At 47.7% G+C, this 17,688-nt stretch overlaps 1 protein-coding gene across 4 annotated transcripts in view; it reads left to right on the top strand.

The window, feature by feature from the left end:
• Positions 1-1,700: 1,700 nt before the first annotated feature.
• The window catches only part of PDGFRA (platelet derived growth factor receptor alpha), a 54,913-nt gene continuing 38,925 nt past the window's right edge, over positions 1,701-17,688 (top strand). The window contains exons 1-3 of one of the 4 annotated variants that reach the window (XM_075930412.2): positions 1,701-1,834; positions 12,542-12,602; positions 14,229-14,543. In XM_075930412.2, coding sequence (XP_075786527.2) covers positions 12,554-12,602; positions 14,229-14,543 — 364 coding nt within the window. In that variant the 5' untranslated portion in view covers positions 1,701-1,834; positions 12,542-12,553. The other 3 variants (XM_006113483.5, XM_075930411.2, XM_014568697.3) reach the window with 3 other exon arrangements.

Consider the following 17,688-nt stretch of genomic DNA (forward strand, 5'->3'; position numbering starts at 1 on the left):
TTTCGTTGGGCCCGAACCTAGCCAAAGCTGAAGGCAAAGGGAGTCTGGCCATAGATTTCCAGGGCTTGTAATTAGCCACGTTGTGGCTAACTAAAGTACTTATTTCATATTAGAGGTGGCTGCGGTAGAGCCAGTAAATAAAATGCTAGCTCCCAGAATACCAGATCATCCTCCAAAGAACTTTTCTACTGAGGGGCATTTACTTTTTTCTCTAAGCCCAGGGGTATCCCACATGGAAGCAGTTAGCGACTGTTTGCTAATGATCATAACAAAGACATTATTCAAATGAGACAGGTAATTGCAACCAGAAGGAAAAGTCCTTTCCCCCCCTTTTTCTCTGTTCTTTTGGCAAGAGTGACTCTCCCTTCACCTCTAGTCCGGACACAACAGCATCAAACGTCCAGTCTATCGTTTTAGGGATTTAATCCCCACGCGATATTTATGGCTATAAACCCAAGGGAAACAAAACTATTTTGCAAAGCTACTAGCGAGTTCGTTGCCATTCCGGAGCCCAGACTGGGTGGGTGTTTCGAATTCCAAATCTCGCTTTTATTTAAACCGTTGTAAGGATACAGGGTTCATCGGTTTCGTTAGAGGTTTTGTTTTTCTTCTATCCATCCATTTGAAAGATCGTAGCTAAAATCACTCCAAGATGCATACGTTTTCTCCTTGCTTGAGGATCGATGGGAGCCTGGTATTTATTTACAAGCATTACGGTATCCTGTTAGCATTCCAAACAAGGGACTGTTCATATAGCTGCTTCCAATGATTTCCTGGAGGAACATGTGGAAGCAATAGTGAGGTTGTGCACTCACCCAAGCCGAAGTTGCCTTGGTGGAGAACATGCAAAAGGCTGCAGGCAGTGGGAGCACCAGGGACCCTGCAAAGGCAGCCAGAGGGCTCTCCGCTTGAGCAGGATTACACTCCTTGCCTTTCACAGTTCTCGCGGCCCTGTCCCTTCGGGGATTTGCGCTTCAGAGACCAATTCTCCTTCGCTTGGGAGGGAGAAAACCCCTCCAGAGCCCGTTGCTTGACTTTGAGAACAAACTTCTTTTGTTTAGGAAGGACAGACGCAGGGTGAGAGAAAGGGAAAGGACCGAACAAACCGAGGACGCAATTTCACCCCCAGTTCCTCTAGGGCACCCTCTGCAGCAGCGCCCCTCCTCCCCCCTGCGCGCCCCAAGTCCTGCCCTGGAGAAACGCGCCTCAGCTCCCATTCCTAGGGCTGCAGTGCCCCCTCGCCCCCAACAGCTGAATAACTCTCGAGGCGAGCAGCGGTGAGCTCAGCGCCTCGTGGCAGGAGCCAGCCAGAAAACGAAGAGCAGCCCCATCTGACTCCCACCACGATTCCATCTCAGTGTCTCCACGCTCGCTTATCTCCAGCACATAGCGACCGCCGACCCCGCCGAGATACGCGTATCTCCCGGCGGGGGATCAAAGCTCTGGCCTGAGACTCTGCGAAAGCGACCTGTTCCGAAGCGCCAGGCAATGTCCTGCCAAGCGCCTCGCTGCTCTGCGGGGGCGCTGGGAGCGGAGCGCACCTAGGAAGAGAGGGCGCCCACTGGAAGCAGCGGGGCTCGGGCAGCGTTACCTTGCGTTGGCCCCTCCATTCCTACCCTCTAGGGCCTCGCCTGTCTGTGGGAGCCGGGCGCTTCTCAGCCAGCCCGCCAGCCACCATCCTACACCAAGCCCCAGCGCATCAGCAAGCTTCCCATTCATTTCCAGCGCTGCCTCTTCATCCCGGCTCTGACACCGGGAGAGGGACCAGCCTGGGCAGCCCTCACCTGCCCAAAGCGCGTGTGGAGGGAAGCGCACTGGTGCCATTGGGAACACGGTGGGTTTGCAGGAAACCCCCCTTTCCTCGCAGTGCAAAACTCTCAAATTCGCCCCCCATTCCCCTGCCATATGGCTCTACTTGTCGCCCCCCTCCGCGGCGGGAGCTGGCTGGCCCCCCTGCCTGCGTAAGAGCCGCTGGGGGCTGGGCTTCAGGCGCGGAGCGGACCAAGGCAGCTCTTATTCTGAAGGGGCGAAGGGGGGGCTCGTTTCCTGACAACTATTTACTTAAAGCAATGATTAGTTTTGGAAGGATGGACTCGAACATCGAATCAATTACGAGACTCGGTCTGTGAGAGCATTGCAGTCTGAGCCGCGGGGAGCGAGGGAGGAGGCGGCGGCGAGGACGTGGACATATTTTTGACTCTTTCTCTAGACTTTTCATTGCGGATTAACGTGTGAACGGGAAGGTAAGGGCGGGGGAGCGTTCCAGTCCGGGTTCTCTGTCCAGGGGACGTTGTCGATCCGGATCGAAGGAATGGAAGTTTGCTGGGGATCTGCCTGTGCGTGCGGGGGCTGACGGGGCAGGCTCCCCTCCCGGGATCCGCGCTGGGGATCCTCACCCTGGAAGTTTGCGCTTGAGACTCACAGGGCGCTAGAAGCTTTCGCTCCTCGGGGGGCAGCCCTCTCCTAGGGGGCGCACGGAGGCTCCCCGGGCTGGGAAGGTGTTTTGTCCCGGGAAGGGGACGCTCCTTCCACCCCTGAGAGCACAACTCATCGGCGCTTTGTTGGCGAAGGGGGCTTGGCTGGAGAAGGGGCGGACGAGGTCGGGGCACTTGCCGCACCCCGGGACGCGCAGCGAGGGCGCTGGCAGAGGAGCGAAGGCTGGAAACGTCTCCCTGATCCCCTTCGGCCCGGGAGATGGATGGAGCAGGCGCTCCGGTGTCCCGGGGGCAAGAGAGAGCGGCGATCGCCTAGGGACTGGAGGTAGCAGCGGGGGCTCTCCCACTGGGAGCTGCGAGCAAGGCCCCTGTCTGGAGGCGGCTGCCCCGCTGGCGGAAAGGCAGCGCTAATGACAAACACATTTGGGCCGCGGCGAAGGGGCCACAGCGCCGCATTCCTGCCGCCGGGCTCCGTGCAGGAGGCGCCCCAATCTGGAGTGAAACCCTTTGTGTGCAGACCGGGATGGGCGGAGGAATCTCGTAGCGGGAAGGGGAGCGGGGGGTTTGCCAAGGAGCCCGGCTCCGCTTGTTGGGCGGCGTAGGCGGGGAGCTTAGGGCTTCGCTAAGGTAAAAGGAAGATGCGACGGACCGACGCGGGGTGGGGGGAGCGCTCTTTCTCGAGCCTCCCAACCCCTTGGCTGTTGTGGTCTCAATCCACGCTGGGCTTTATCTTTTTCCCTCCCCACTTGCCCTCCTCTTCCATTGTCCCCACGGCGGTTCACACCCCTCCCTGCCTTGTCTTTCCCTGCTCCTCCCGAGCCCCTTCCCCTCTCGGGCTACGCGCTTGGAGATGCCCGGAGGACTCAGCCTGCAGGGGCAAGTCATTCTCCATCCGATCCCTGCGCCCAGGAGCCGCTCCCCCCTCGAGCTCCATACTCTGGGCGCTACCTGGAAGCCACTAAAGGGCCCCTAGCTCCCTGCTCCGCCCCTGGCAGCCCGCTCCAGCCCAGGCGCACGAGCCCTGTGGGGATGACCGGGGGTTGTCGGGGGCCGTCGCCTTTTGCGGCTTGTGGTGTGGGCGCCTGGGTTTTGTCAGGCGCTGCGGTTGACACTAGCCGGGCCTGCCAGCCTGGAGTCCCCTGGACAAGTCCCGAGAGGACGAGGAAATGGCTTCTTGGCTCCTCGCTACATTGCTGAACGTTTTTGGACTGGGCTCCAGCAGCTTGTAGACACTCCTAAGAAAAGGGCTGGACAGATTTTTGGAGCGGGATGGCTCTAGGGAGACAGCACCAGCCCTCAGGGCTCAGCAACACGTCTGGGAGCAGAGACTGGGGTCAATCCCCGAGGAGAGAGCGCTGCCTTTAGTTAACGTGAGGTAACTGCAATTACAGACAGCGCCTTCGCTGTGCTCCTGCCTGGATTACGGGTTTCTTTTCTATCCGGAGTTTTCAACCCTTCCATAAGCAAATTCTCCAGTTGCTTTGGCCACGTCCCACCCACATGTTTAGTCCCTGCGAAGAAAGCCATGCAAGCCAGGAACCAGCTGCAGGCTCGGGGAGCAGATTTGGGAGTGACACCTCTGGCGTGCAGACATCTCTCCGGGCCCCACTGTTGAGACCGGTGGTCCCGGAATTCGGATTGCGTTCCCCTCGCCCAGCGTGTGCCTCTGGAACTGCGCCGTAGGTCAAATACGGAGCGTTTCGGGGCTGAGAAGGTTTGAGGCCAGGTAGAGAGAGGAACTCTTTCCCTTGCCCCAACAGGCGCCTTTATCTGTGCAGGATGTCCACAGCGTCGGATCCCCTACAAGACCGGGCATCCCACAAAGGGTGAATGGATCCCTAACATCTAAATACCCCCTCCATGGAAAGCGGCTTTGGGGACCCTGCAGGCTCCTTACCGCCACGGTGGGCAACTGCTGGGCATGGACTAGTGTGGACTGGAATTCGTGTGTGAAGGGGTCCCCGAGGCCTTGGGGACAGATCCAGTGTGACAGCTCCAGGACATGCGGAGTGGAAAACATTTGACTCACCCACGTAAAGTACAAATTTGCGGGGCGCCTCCCCGCCTCTTGTTCCTTTTCTGGCGGGCTCGCCTAAGGGTTGCTGCTGCAGCTTGGCAAAGGTCGTGCTATTGTTTCCTCTGAAAATAGCGAAGTGGCTGAAATTTGACGTCACTGCTGGGCTCTCTCATTGTTCTTGGGCTCTTTCGAGTCAGCCTCTCCCGCTAACTCGCCGCTTCTTGGCTTGCCAATATGGTCACGGCATAGACGGGTCTTCCCTAACATGCGCTGACTTTGTTCGCTGGGTGGTACCCTCGGATCGTTTGGCTTCGCTCCCAAAGAGTCAGTAAGTGGCAAGCGCTGGCCAGACGTTAAAAACAGACCAAGGCGCTTGAAAGTGTGAATGTAAACATTCCCCTCCCCCGAAACTAAACAAACTGATACCATCAAGGCAGGCTTTATAGCATCCAGTTGTTCTCCGGCCATAGGGGACTGGGCTTGGCGGTTGAGAGTGTGTGTGTGTTTGTGTACATGGGTGTGTGCGTGCGCGCTGCAATGCTAACGCCCTGCAGTCTTTCGCAGAAAGGGCTCACAAGTCCAGTTGGTTGTTTAACTGCAGAGTATAGGTACTGGAACTAGGGGAGCCTTGAAGTGGTTTCCAAGATTTACGGTTTAGTTCCAGGGCTCTCAGCAGCCTGCTATAAACATTGTTCCATCTCCCTGCTGTAATGGAGAAGTATATTCCTTGCCCTAGGATTTAGGTTCAACTCAAGGACAGCACTCCTTCTTAAAAGGTCTAGGGAGTTAGCGTAATTTCCATTGCACCCTGTTAAATGTCCATTGACCTGACAGGTTTTATCTCTATTGAGTTCTCCGCGAGTTTTCCCTGTGTGCGCGCTTGGGTTTCGGAACCCATGTTGAAATGACAGCCTGCCCTACAGAGAGCGGCGCTGGGGAGAAGAATGGTTTGACCTGACACCGTTCCCCAGGCTGTAATCCCAAACCTTGGTGTTTCTCGCAGAGGAGAATTGGTTGCGCCCCACAGGGAGGGAAGGAAATCAGTGGCCTCTTCGTCTGAGTCAGGGCTGAGGCGAGGAGGAAGGGAAGAGTTACAGAGGTCTGTCCTTCAGCTGTCTGCCTGTATCTCTAGGTATAGGAATGTTGATTCTGCAGGGTTTTTCCTGCCAGTAATTAGTACCATACATGTCCGTGTGTGCATAAGGGAAACATCTCAGCCTCCTGCCACAACGCTGGGGGGGATTGAAGTGGTGAGAACACACCTAACCGTTCACCGTTTTTACTCACAAGAAACTCACGATCACATATATTGGTTATATTAGTTTTCCCCACGAAGGCTCATGATATATCTGTCTCTAAAGGTGCCACAGGACTGCTCGTTCTTAAAGTGACTGGCTAATACCCGTCCCCATTGGTTAGCATCCACAGTTAGAAAGGCAGCCCCAAAGAACTTTCCCTCCCAAACAAAGCCGCCTGGTTTAACAAAAGGGCCGAGGTTGCTTTCCAAGTGAGAGACGAGGCGTTAGTTAAACGGTTAGAGCTGGTGCCTTGAGTGGGATGACATGGTGGATAGGCTGCTTGGTGCCGGATTGTTTTCCCATGGGAAGAGGCGGCAGGAGATTATCCAGTCTGGGGCTGACTGCGTTCTGCAAAAGCAGGGCTTGAAGTCGTGCCTTTTGCAGTGCTGTACTGCCCTCTAGCAGTTAGATGTATGGTTACCTCCCGAGTCGTACAATGTTTATAGAAAGTTGACCAGAATCTGAGTAGTACCGCTCCCCCCACGCCCAAACTAAGGAGCCCATCCTGCTATAGGATCTACTAGAGTAGTTCCCCACACCAATGCAGAACCCTCTTGAAGTCAATGCCACTCTACCCAGACTCAAGGGCTGGGTAGATTTAATCTGCCACAGTGGATTCAGAGACAGGACTAAGCAAAACTAATAGGACAGAAAGAAAAGATTTGGAGGTTTATCTTCCATTTGGCTCAAGCAAAATTTGAACTATAAAGATCTGGCTTTTAAAAATGCCCTACAATCAGGGAAGAATTATCTTCAATAACACATCTTCATTCTTAGTGTCTAGTCAGCTTTTTCTTTTGTTAAAAGAAATGTGCCTGACTAAGCAGTGATTTGAATTAAGAGAAAAATGTCTAAGCACTTGATAAAACTTCAGTAAATTTAAAAGTGTATTTTAAAAGTTCAAGGGGATTTCAGAACCCCCAAACACCAGATTCTTCTGTCCCTGGTCAGAGATCTGTGTTTTTAAATGATGGCCCAGATTCCACAATTACATCAGTGTGTGCAGGGAGGGGACACACAAGTGTCTGCCAGCGTGGCTCTGACTGTAGGATTGGGGCCATATTTGCTACCATTTGTCACCAGCTGTGTAGGCTATAAAGAGATCTTCACACAGCACAGAGTTGGTACCAGGGAAGCATGATGAAGTAAGGTGCATTTTTGGTCTAATTTTCTTTGTGTTGTACTCTGGATCCAAATTAGGATGATTTAAGCCAGAGTTGTTTCAGCTGTTTCAAAGAGCAGTGTTTTCGAAGACTGCCTCACTGTGGCTCACAAAAAGTGGTAATAGCTTAAAATGCAAAGGCAGACTGTCACCCACTCTCCCTTTCCTTTGGGTGTGCCACTTCAGACTGTCTTCTCTTTTTTAACTTTTAGACCCTGATCTTGTAATTTGATCTGCAAGGGGAAATCTTGATTCCTGTAGTCTCTCTCTGAAGTCAAAGGGGCCTTCATGGATCATAATGCAGGATCAGGGCCTTAGATTATAAGCTCTTTGGGGAGTGAGAATTACTATTTACTAACTAATTGAGGCTACCCTGAATGTAAATAGTTTGAAAGGGGCAATGGAGCCACCCTTTCTTTAAGAACAGATATTTAATTTTAAACTGCATTTTGCTAGTATATTTTAAATGGGCTTTGGCTTGCTTGGTCCTTTCCATTGAGTATCGATGAAAATCTTCGGAACTTGTTGTTCACTGTACATAGGGTCTTGCTTTTGGGATGTCTTATAAAGAAAGTAGCCAATGACCAAGAAAGTTACAGGTGGCCTTGTTTACATATTTAAATCAGCCCTGGGAAAGCATGCCATTTCCATCCAATGATTTCTTTTTTTTCTTATCTTGCTCCAATCTTTCCTGGAAAAGCTCAGAGCTTCCCCATAGAAGCCAGTCTTAGCGAGAGTTTGCACAAAAAAGCATCAAACTGATTCCCAAATTAAGATAATCTTATCATTATGGTTTCAAAATCTGAAGAGATAGATAATAGTATTTAGACCTGCTGCTGCAGCAGTCCCCCCTAGCTCTGCATATGTAGATAAGCATTGCAGGAATCAAGTCTTTTTAGGAAGACTATTGCTTGTATGAAGTTAAAATCATTTCCATATAAAATAACAGTTTCAAGTTGATCCATGGAGACTTGGAGTCTTCAAATTCCATCTGCCACTTCGTTAAGTTCCTTTCTGCCGCAGAAATGCAGTTTGGCTGCATTCGGGTGGATCAACACTGCCATCATGTGGTCAATTGGATTAAATGCAGGTGACTGGTACCCAACGGGATTTAACAATGGATATACACTACTACTTTCCTGGTGAAGGTCTTTGCTTAATTTATGACAGTATGAAAGAGGTATACCACTCTTTCCTCCTGGTAGTGCTGGTGCTTTCCCTCTACCATGTGCAGAATGACTGGCTGGGTCTCTCATTTTCTATATGAAATTTTCCATCAAGGTTCACAAAATTCTGGATAAAAATTTCACCACATTTTGTTTAGACTTACACACCACAGACAATGGAACACTCATGGTGATAAGCACTGTACATGATAGCAAGTATGTGGCAGACTGGGTCCTTATACACAAATATTTTGAACATATTCCTTTCATGATTTAGTGTCATCAGAATAAGTATAAAAAATGCTAACATTTAATTAAGACCAAAACATCTAAATAAATATAGTTACTGCTTTTCTCTATATGCTCTGCTTTTTATATATACATTGACGGATTAATTTGGAAATTTGAACCAGATGTAACATTCTTTGCATGCCTCCTTATTCCTTCTGTTATCAGTGGATGTCCTAGATGTACAAGGAATGAAGGATCACACCAGAAATATTCATACACTGCATATATGCTTATGACCTGATCCCAGATTCTCAGCTAGTGTAGTTTTATTGACTCAATTTTTGGCAGATAAGGATTTGGTCCATGGGATGTTCTGAACTGAACCTGGTGTGTTTACTGCAGCTGACTAAATTAAAATAGTTAAAATAAAAAGCATGAAGAGCTGGAATGGACTAACTCTCTCTCTTGCCCTGGAATGAGACAATTTTTTTTTTGCTTGTTTAGGTGCATCTACACAGCAGAGCTTAACTCGAAATAAGCAACACAAACTGAGCTACATGAATTGCGTAGCTTATTTCAAAATAGCTTATTTCAAAATTGGGAGCATCTACACAGCACTTATTTCGAAATGAAACACTCTTCCTCCAGCTTCCCTTATTCCTCGTACACTGAGGATTACAGGAGTCAGAGTAAGAAGTCCTCCAGTTTGACAGTATTTCAACATTATTTAGAAATAACTTTCTGCTGTGTAGATGTGGTCTAAGTTATTTCAAAATAACGCTAGCAGCTAAGCTGATTAATCATGTCACATCATAGTGTCATCACCCATAGTTACACTGGGCATTGGAAGCCCTGATTCACCATGTAGTTATACAAATTTTACACGAGCATCATGTCAGTGACTTCAGTGGAATTACTCCGGATTTACATATCAGGGTCCGAGGAGAATCAGATCCAAAACACTTCTTTATAGACTGCATTTTTTTTCACGAAAAGCCATGAAAGCAATATACTGTGATAAAAGATCCTTCTATGTGTAAGGGCAGAAGGAAACCTGGCAGACATTAGGAGTAACATTCTCTTGGGGAACCAGAGCTGTAAACAGTCAAATCAATAAGGCAGAGTATGGGAATTCTTTAAAGTGGGTTGCTTTATCTAAAGAAATACAGGATATAAATGTGATAAAAGTGAGAAAACAGGCTGAAACCAGAGTACTTCTTTGATGTCCCAGAGTCAGTTATCAGTGGGAGGCAGATACATAAACACATGGCCATTATTGCTAATTGCAAAATCAGGCTGAATAGCTTGTCTTTGCTGGAATGCTGTCTGTTGAATTTCTGAAGCTGTTGCATATGTTCCGTTTAGCTGGGAGTTTGTAAATCTTCATATTGCCACTGCACCGCTCAAGTCCTTCACAATGTATGAAACACATTTTAGTCTTCAACCCAGCTTTATATGTTGTTCCACATGTGGCTAGAGGCAGGAAGGACCGACTCATCTTTCATAAATAAATATTTCTTGCCATTCTCTGATCATGCTGTTCTGAAGTGTAGTTGACAGCTGGAAGAATCTGCATGTGTTCCCTTCTCAACAACAGCTGTTGGGTCCTTATGGTGGTTGTAGAGGGTGTCCAGCACTTTGGAAGAACTGGTTGCTAGTGTAACCCACACACCTACTGGGTGTGGTTCACAGTCCCATGGAGTGGCATTTAGACCACTTACAGGGAGAGATGAGATTGAGTGAGCTCTACAGCCTTAGCTGGGAGTGAACTGGCTTTGTAAAAACTCAAGCTGTAGAGGCTCATGCACTAAGCTCTAGAGGTCCCAGGTTCGGGCGGTTACACTAGCATGGCTTGCTATCAACATTTAATTAACATTACAGAGCTCTGTGTCCACTTTGGTAGCTCAATTTGTATTGTCCTTGTTCAATATATACTGATGTTGTGGTCTCTATTGAAATCAATAGCAAAACTGAATAGGGATGACCGGTTTTTCTTTGGAAATATGAACAGTTTGATTGCCAGAAGCTGAAATTAAAGTACATGGCATGTTATTTATTGCAATTATTCTTTGGACACTGCCTGCTGTCTTATGGCAATGTGCTCTGTATCTCTTAGACAGAAGACCAGAAAACTCCACATAGTCCATTACTCTTTACGCTGCTTGGGAAAAGAGGTTCTGGAGAAACACAACTATAGTCTTGTGCTCCCTCTTGTGTTTTACTAGAGAGCTTCAACATATGTTTTCAACAGAAGCTCTCTCAATCAAGGGGATTCTTATTAAATGAAACAAATGCACTTATTGAACAATCTGAAAAAGAGATACAGCGATAAAATAGATCTTTTGCAGATGATGGTACATTTTTATTAGAGAAAGTGATTTTAGATTATACTGCAATCCAAAGGCCAGATCTCGCCATCATTTACACTGATATAATTCCATTGCAGTCTCACTTACTTCCATAGAGTTACTCCATGCATAGAGCGATGGAACTATGGGCCTAATTCTGCAAGGTGCTGTAGGGATTTTAGGCAGAAAGTGCTTAGCATGATTGGACCACAAGTGCAGAATTTGACCTAAAGTGCCCGTATTCTTTCCTGTAGAATAGTGATAGAAATGTAGCCGTGTTAGTCTGGTGTAGCTGGAACAAAAAGGACACCACTGCCAATCTGATAGCAGATCTACGTAACTTTGTTCTCACCCACAATTATTTCCAATTTGAGAACAACTTATACCTCCAGATCAGCGGCACAGCCATGGGTACACGCATGGCCCCACAGTATGCTAATATCTTTATGGCTGACCTAGAACAACGTTTCCTCAACTCCCGTCCTCTTTTACCCCTTCTCTACTTACACTACATCGATGACATCTTTATGATCCGGACTCATGGCCAAGAAACACTGGAGACATTCCACAGAGATTTTAACAACCTACACCCCACCATCAATCTCAGCCTGGACCATTCTACACGAGAGATCCATTTCCTGGACACCACAGTACAAATCAGCAATGGAAAATTAGACACCACTCTCTACAGAAAACCCACTGACTCATACAGTTACCTACATGCTTCCAGCTTCCATCCAGAACACACCATACGATCCATCATCTATAGCCAAGCCCTGCAATACAACCGCATCTGCTCTAATCCCACTGACAGAGACCAGAAACTCAACTACCCACACAGAGAAATAAAAAAGCAAATTGAAAGAGCCAGACGAATACGTAGAAACCAACTACTTCAATAAACTACAGCCTATACTGGAACAGGGTACTAAACTCCGAGAGGCTCTGGGAGACAGATCCATAGTCTCCTATAGACAACCACCTAACCTCAAGATGATTGTTACCAACAACCACAGGACACACCACAGTAATACCAACCCTGGTACCTTCCCTTGCAACAAACCCCGTTGCCAGCTTTGTCCACATATTCACTCTGCTGATACCACTATTGGACCTAACCAAGTGAACTATAAGATCAAGAACACATATTCCTGCGCATCCAGAAATATAATTTATGCTATCATGTGCCAAAAGTGTCCGTCTGCTGTGTACATTGGACAGACGTCTCAGACACTTCGCCAAAGGATCAATGCCCACTAAACAGATATTAGACAGGATCACAAAGAAAAAACAGTTTCTTGCCATTTCAACCAGAAAGGACATTGTCTCAATGACTTGATTACCTGCATCCTGCTTCAAAGGCCTTTTAAGAATACACTTGAAAGAGAATCCTCTGAATTGTCATTCATGCTCAAATTCAACACTTTACACTTAGGTTTGAACAAAGACTCTAATTATCTTACCCATTACAAAAAGATAGCTTCCCCAATTATCACCTCTAATATCATTAGCTCACAGACATTTACCTCCCCCCCACACCCCCCTTCTGTTCTGAAATTTGATTTGTCCTTTTCATATGTGTTCATTTTTTTTAATTGTATCCTTTGGTATATATGGTTGTGACAATTTTCTTCCACTATTTGATCTGAGGAAGTGGGTCTGGCTCAGGAAAGCTCATCACCTAATAAACCATCTTGTTAGTCTTTAAAGTGCTACAGAGTCCTGTTTTTTGTTCCGTATTCTTTCCCTGAGAGAGCTCTGTGTGTTGTATGCTGTCTGTACTCCTAAATTGTTGGTAGAATCAGAATCACCACACAAAGCTCATTTCTTTTATCAATATGTTCACTAAGTACTTTTTCCTGATTTTCTGCTTTTTTGTTTCAGGTGTCTGCAGTGATGGGTACTTCCCCAAGGACATTCCTGCTCCTGGGATGTCTCCTGGCAGGTAACATTCCTGTGTGTCTTCATTCATTCTCTTTTGTAGATCTGGGCGTCAATCAGCACTCTGCAGTAGATGTCCAAGATAGGGTTGTTTTCAGTGTGATCAGTGATAATGAATGTCACAACATGGCTTACAGCCAAGCTGCTGTAAATTCTTTTTTTTTTTCTAACATTAGTTGTAATAAAAACAGTGAGGAACACAGTCCCAAAACTCAGATTAAATATATATGGACAGTTCATTCTTTTTTTAAAAACTGATTAAAGATCACCGACTGCAGGAGTGGATATGAAATGAGGAAGTTCCTGGATGGAGGGGAATGGAAGTCACTGTACAGCTGTAGTAACCCCTGAACCTCTCTCTCTCTCCCTCTCTCTCTCTCTCTCTCTCTCTGGGGAAGAGGTTTGGCTCGTGGGTCTGTGTCACTGCTGATGCACAGCCATGCCATGTCACTCCCACCATATTACTTCAGCAACTGGTGGGAGCAGAGCTCAAGGATGTGCAGCAGAGTGCAGGCTGCCTCTTTCCTCTGTACCACTGGCTGCTGTGGTGAGCAGACCTTCTAGATCCAGAGAAGGAAGTGTGGGGCAGGACAAGCTTTGTTCCAAAGTGCCACATATACAAAAGGCCAGAATTCCTAGCTAGGAGAGGTAAAATACTCGCAATGGCTTGAGAAACAGAACAGTGACCACGATGGGCCCAGTCCTTGCCTCCACTCAACCTGCTTTGTGATGGTCCCCTGGCAGACAAACCGTTTATCTATCCCCTGATGATTTCTTGGGGGACACGGAGCTGAGTGTGGCTGAACCATTCATTATTCTCATGGTGGGGTCTGAACCAGCACAAGTACAATTGGCCCAAACCAGAGACTCTGGCTCTGTAAATCCAGTTTGAACATTAAAAGTACTACAGTTACTATACCCTGTTCAATAAGTTAGTTATATTTGCTGTCTGGTCTGCCATATACTTCAACTAGAGATGGGCCTGAGCCTCTTAGGCTATGTCTACACTGCAATACCGCCTACCCCCAAACTCACAGCCGTGAGTCTCAGCGTTTGGGTCTACAGACTGGGGCCTGCAGTTGACAGAATGGCACTAAATATAGCCAAGTAGACATTCTGGCTTGAGCTGGAGCTTGAGGTCTGAGTTGGGCTTCCAAACCCAAGCTAGAATGTCTACATGGTGATTTTTAACATCATAGTATTTCCCAAATTTGTAGAGCCAAGCTCTGAGACTCACTGCCGCAAGGTTTTGTTTTGGTTGTTTTGTTTGGTTGTCTGTTTTGCAGTGGAAACACACCCAACGTTTGGATCCAGGCTGCTGTAATGCTCAGATATAGGCGTTAATGTAGCACAAAATGCTCCCACAGTCTGGGGCTGTTTGGATCTGAGGATTTAAGAGCCGCCTCTAATTTCAATTCTTTGTCTTCCATTTCTCAGTGCCAGACAGACTGATCTGAATTGAACAGCATTTTGTCTGAGAGTTCCAAAGAGAAATTATTTTTCCCTCCATGGAGAAATGGCTGTGACTGCTTTCAAAAGGGCACATTGACCAATGTGGCTGGTTTGTCCATATCCATGTGGTGAGCATCTTCTGCTTAGTAACCAGTTACTTCTTCATTTCCTTTGACAGGACCCTGGCTAACTTTCTGCCAGCTTCCATTGCCGACTGTTCTTCCGAATAGAGATGAAATGGTTGTACAGCTGAATTCCTCCTTTACCCTGAAGTGCTCTGGAGACAGCGAAGTGACCTGGCAGTATCCAATGGCTGAAGGAAGCCACAGAATAGACATTAGAAATGAAGAGAACAACAGTGGTCTCTTTGTGACTTTGCTGGAAGTGGGGAATGCCTCAGCTGCTCATACCGGATTATATACTTGTTACTACAATCATACCCAAGAGGAGGACGGGGAGATAGAGGGGAAGGATATCTACATCTATGTGCCTGGTGAGTGTGTTATGGGTGAGTGCTGAAAGGATTACCTGGGTTGCTCTGTAGAAATACCAAAGACCCTATTGAGCTTTTAAATGGAGAGCAACCTCATTATTTGGGCTGGGCATGCTCCTCTTCACAGTCATTTTGTTTTGTATGAATTTGTTCTCATGAAAGATAATGAACTGATGGCCTTGGAGACCAGCGATGTGAACGGTTAACCTGGTGCTTACTGGGTAACGGTTAACTGGACATGGGCTGGAAGCAGCAGCCCCACATGGGGCCAGCAGACCCCCCTACCTGTCACCTCTTGGGCTGGAGTGGTCTCCCCACATCTACCCCTCCTTTAACTGGTTAACTGGTTAAATGTAGTGCATAGCACTACGGTTAACCGATTAACCCGTTAAATGGGATTTTACATCCCTATGTGACTGAAGCATTCTCCCCACAAAGTGCAGGAAAAGGCAGTGATCCCCCATGGACACCTCAACTCAGACACAGAGACCAGACCTGTAGGTGCATGTAGGTCTACCTCCGTGGCCACTGATTTCTTTGCGAAGGCTTCTAGTCAGGAGAACACCAATGCTAATTATTTGGTGGTGGCTTGTAGAATGAGTCTTTTGGGACCTGTACTGAGACCAACTAACTTCATACATCCCATAACATAGTCAGTGGATGCTAATGGCTCTTGGTCACTGTTGAGCTGAATTGGGTTTGAATTGATAGCTTAGAGGTTATATATTGTGACTTTCAAATACCTGAGGTGAGGAAATGTATTAATTGATAGAAAACTTAAACTGCAGTGTAGCAGATGATCACCTATGTATGGGGTGGAGGAAGTAGGAATCCCAGGTGATTATAAGATGTTGTATTTGAACACCTATAACAAGAGAGCAGGAAACAAGAATTTGCTGCGAGGCAGACTGGCAAAAGGCAAATAATGCGGTGTTTTCATGCATCATTTGCCACAAAGTGTCATAATTTCCACAGCAAGACCTGACTTTCTTGCCTGCCAACTTCCTCTCATGCAGAGTGGAAAATCTGTTAGCCCCAAAGAAATGACAATGACAAAAGCAACAAGACAGTGTAGTCTAGTAAATAGAGCACTGGCCTGTGAGTCAGGAGATGTAAGTTTCATTCCCAGTTCTGCCTCTTGCCCTCTGGGTGACCTTGGGCAAGCCACAGCTGTTCCAAGCCTCAGTTTCCCCGTCTATAAAATGGGCAAATGACACAGCAATTTGGTAAATCACTCTGAATCTACTGAGCTAGGTGTTAGATTAACAACAAGAACACTGCCCAACAGGGATTTCAGGGAACATCATCCTTCCCATTCTCTTTTTAGAAGTGCTCCCCCACACCCCTGGGGAAGTGGTGGGGACTTCACAGAATGCCCTCCTGTCTGCCAATCCTCTGAGGTTGGAGTCAGAATTTATTAAACATATTTGTCATGGCTGTAATAGGAGTCACAGCCTGAGTCATGATCCACTATTACATGAGCAACAACGTCCTTAAAAAGAAAGAGATGATAACGATTGACATCTGGGGATTTTGGCGGGGAGAAGAGGAGGGTAAGTGGGTGGATGGGTGAAAAGTGGGTGATGTGAAGATAAATGGCTTTATAAACTTTATTGAGAGCCTGTGTAAAGCATTATATAGGACTGCCTGGGGCTCTCTTGGGGAACGGGATGAGAGACAATATTGCAGGGACACAAAGGAGCAGATGGGTAGACTGGCAGTGAGCACTCGGCGTGCTAGCGTAGACGGGCAGTACAGGAAAACAAGGGAAAAGAAAAGGTTCCAAGTCATCCTGTAAAACTTTAACATGTTAGTGAAGGAAAACAAAAAGATGCCGGGAGCTACAAAAAGATTATATAAGGGGAAAGAGGCAGCACCAGAGATGTTGTGAAGTGCCCTAAAACTTTGAAGTCTGTTTTGCAATGACATTTGGATTTTCTATGGACCATAAATGCGACTGTCAGTATGACTCTTCCATGAATTCCCTCACATTTATCATGACAAACTCACAGCACTAATATGTATTCTTAAGACAGTTATAGAAGCTTGGGCAGAGCCTGTGTCTTTATACCTCAACGTCAGGTCAGTTCTAAGTGGCCCACCACAAGAAAGATACTTCTGGGTAGGGTGGAATCTCACAATCAGGGGGAAGTCTGGGGAAGGCGACGTGGCAGCATGACTCTGCTGGGCTGCTGAGAGAGGCAGCCCAGCTCAACAGCCTGGCTGCCAGGGAAGTCACAGGACCATGACACAGCAGCTCATCTTCCCCAGCCACCAGGGAGAGCTATGCCAGGGCCACAGCATAGCAGCCCTGGCTCTCCAAGGGTGTGTCTAGACTACATGCCTCCTTCGACGGAGGCATGTAGATTAGCCAGATCGGAAGAGAGAAATGAAGCCACGATTAAAATAATCGCGGCTTCATTTAAATTTAAATGGCTGCCCCGATCTGCTGATCAGCTGTTTGTCGGCAGATCGGGGGAGTCTGGACGCGATGCCCCGACAAAGAAGCCTTTCTTCATCGACACAGGTAAGCCTCGTGAAACCAGGTTTACCTGTGTCGATGAAGAAAGGCTTCTTTGTCGGGGCATCGCGTCCAGACTCCCCCGATCTGCCGACAAACAGCTGATCGGCAGATCGGGGCAGCCATTTAAATTTAAATGAAGCCGCGATTATTTTAATCGCGGCTTCATTTCCCTCTTCCGATCTGGCTAATCTACATGCCTCCGTCGAAGGAGGCATGTAGTCTAGACACACCCCAAGTGGCCAGGAAGGACTGGACTGGGTGTCGAGGGGATATCAGGTGGAAGGGGCAGGGCTGGGCTTGCTTTCCCCAGCTGGGCTTTCACTCAATGCCCATGCTGGGATCCCTTCTCCAGTTCAGGGGCTGTGTCCTGTTTCCCTTCTGGTGCAGTGAAGCAATGAACAGAAAGGCTGTGTCTACACTGGCACCCTTTTCCGTAAAAGGGATGCTAATGAGACACTTCAGAATTGCAAATGCCGCGGGGGATTTAAATATCCCCCGCGGCATTTGCATGAACATGGCTGCCGCTTTTTTCCGGCTCGGGGTTTTGCCGGAGAAAAGCGCCAGTCTAGACGGGATCTTGTGGAAAATAAGCCCTTTTCCGGAAGATCCCTTATTCCGTAC

This window comes from Pelodiscus sinensis, chromosome 4 (genome assembly GCF_052426305.1).
Source record: "Pelodiscus sinensis isolate ZL-2025 chromosome 4, ASM5242630v1, whole genome shotgun sequence".
NCBI classification, from domain to species: Eukaryota; Metazoa; Chordata; order Testudines; family Trionychidae; genus Pelodiscus; species Pelodiscus sinensis.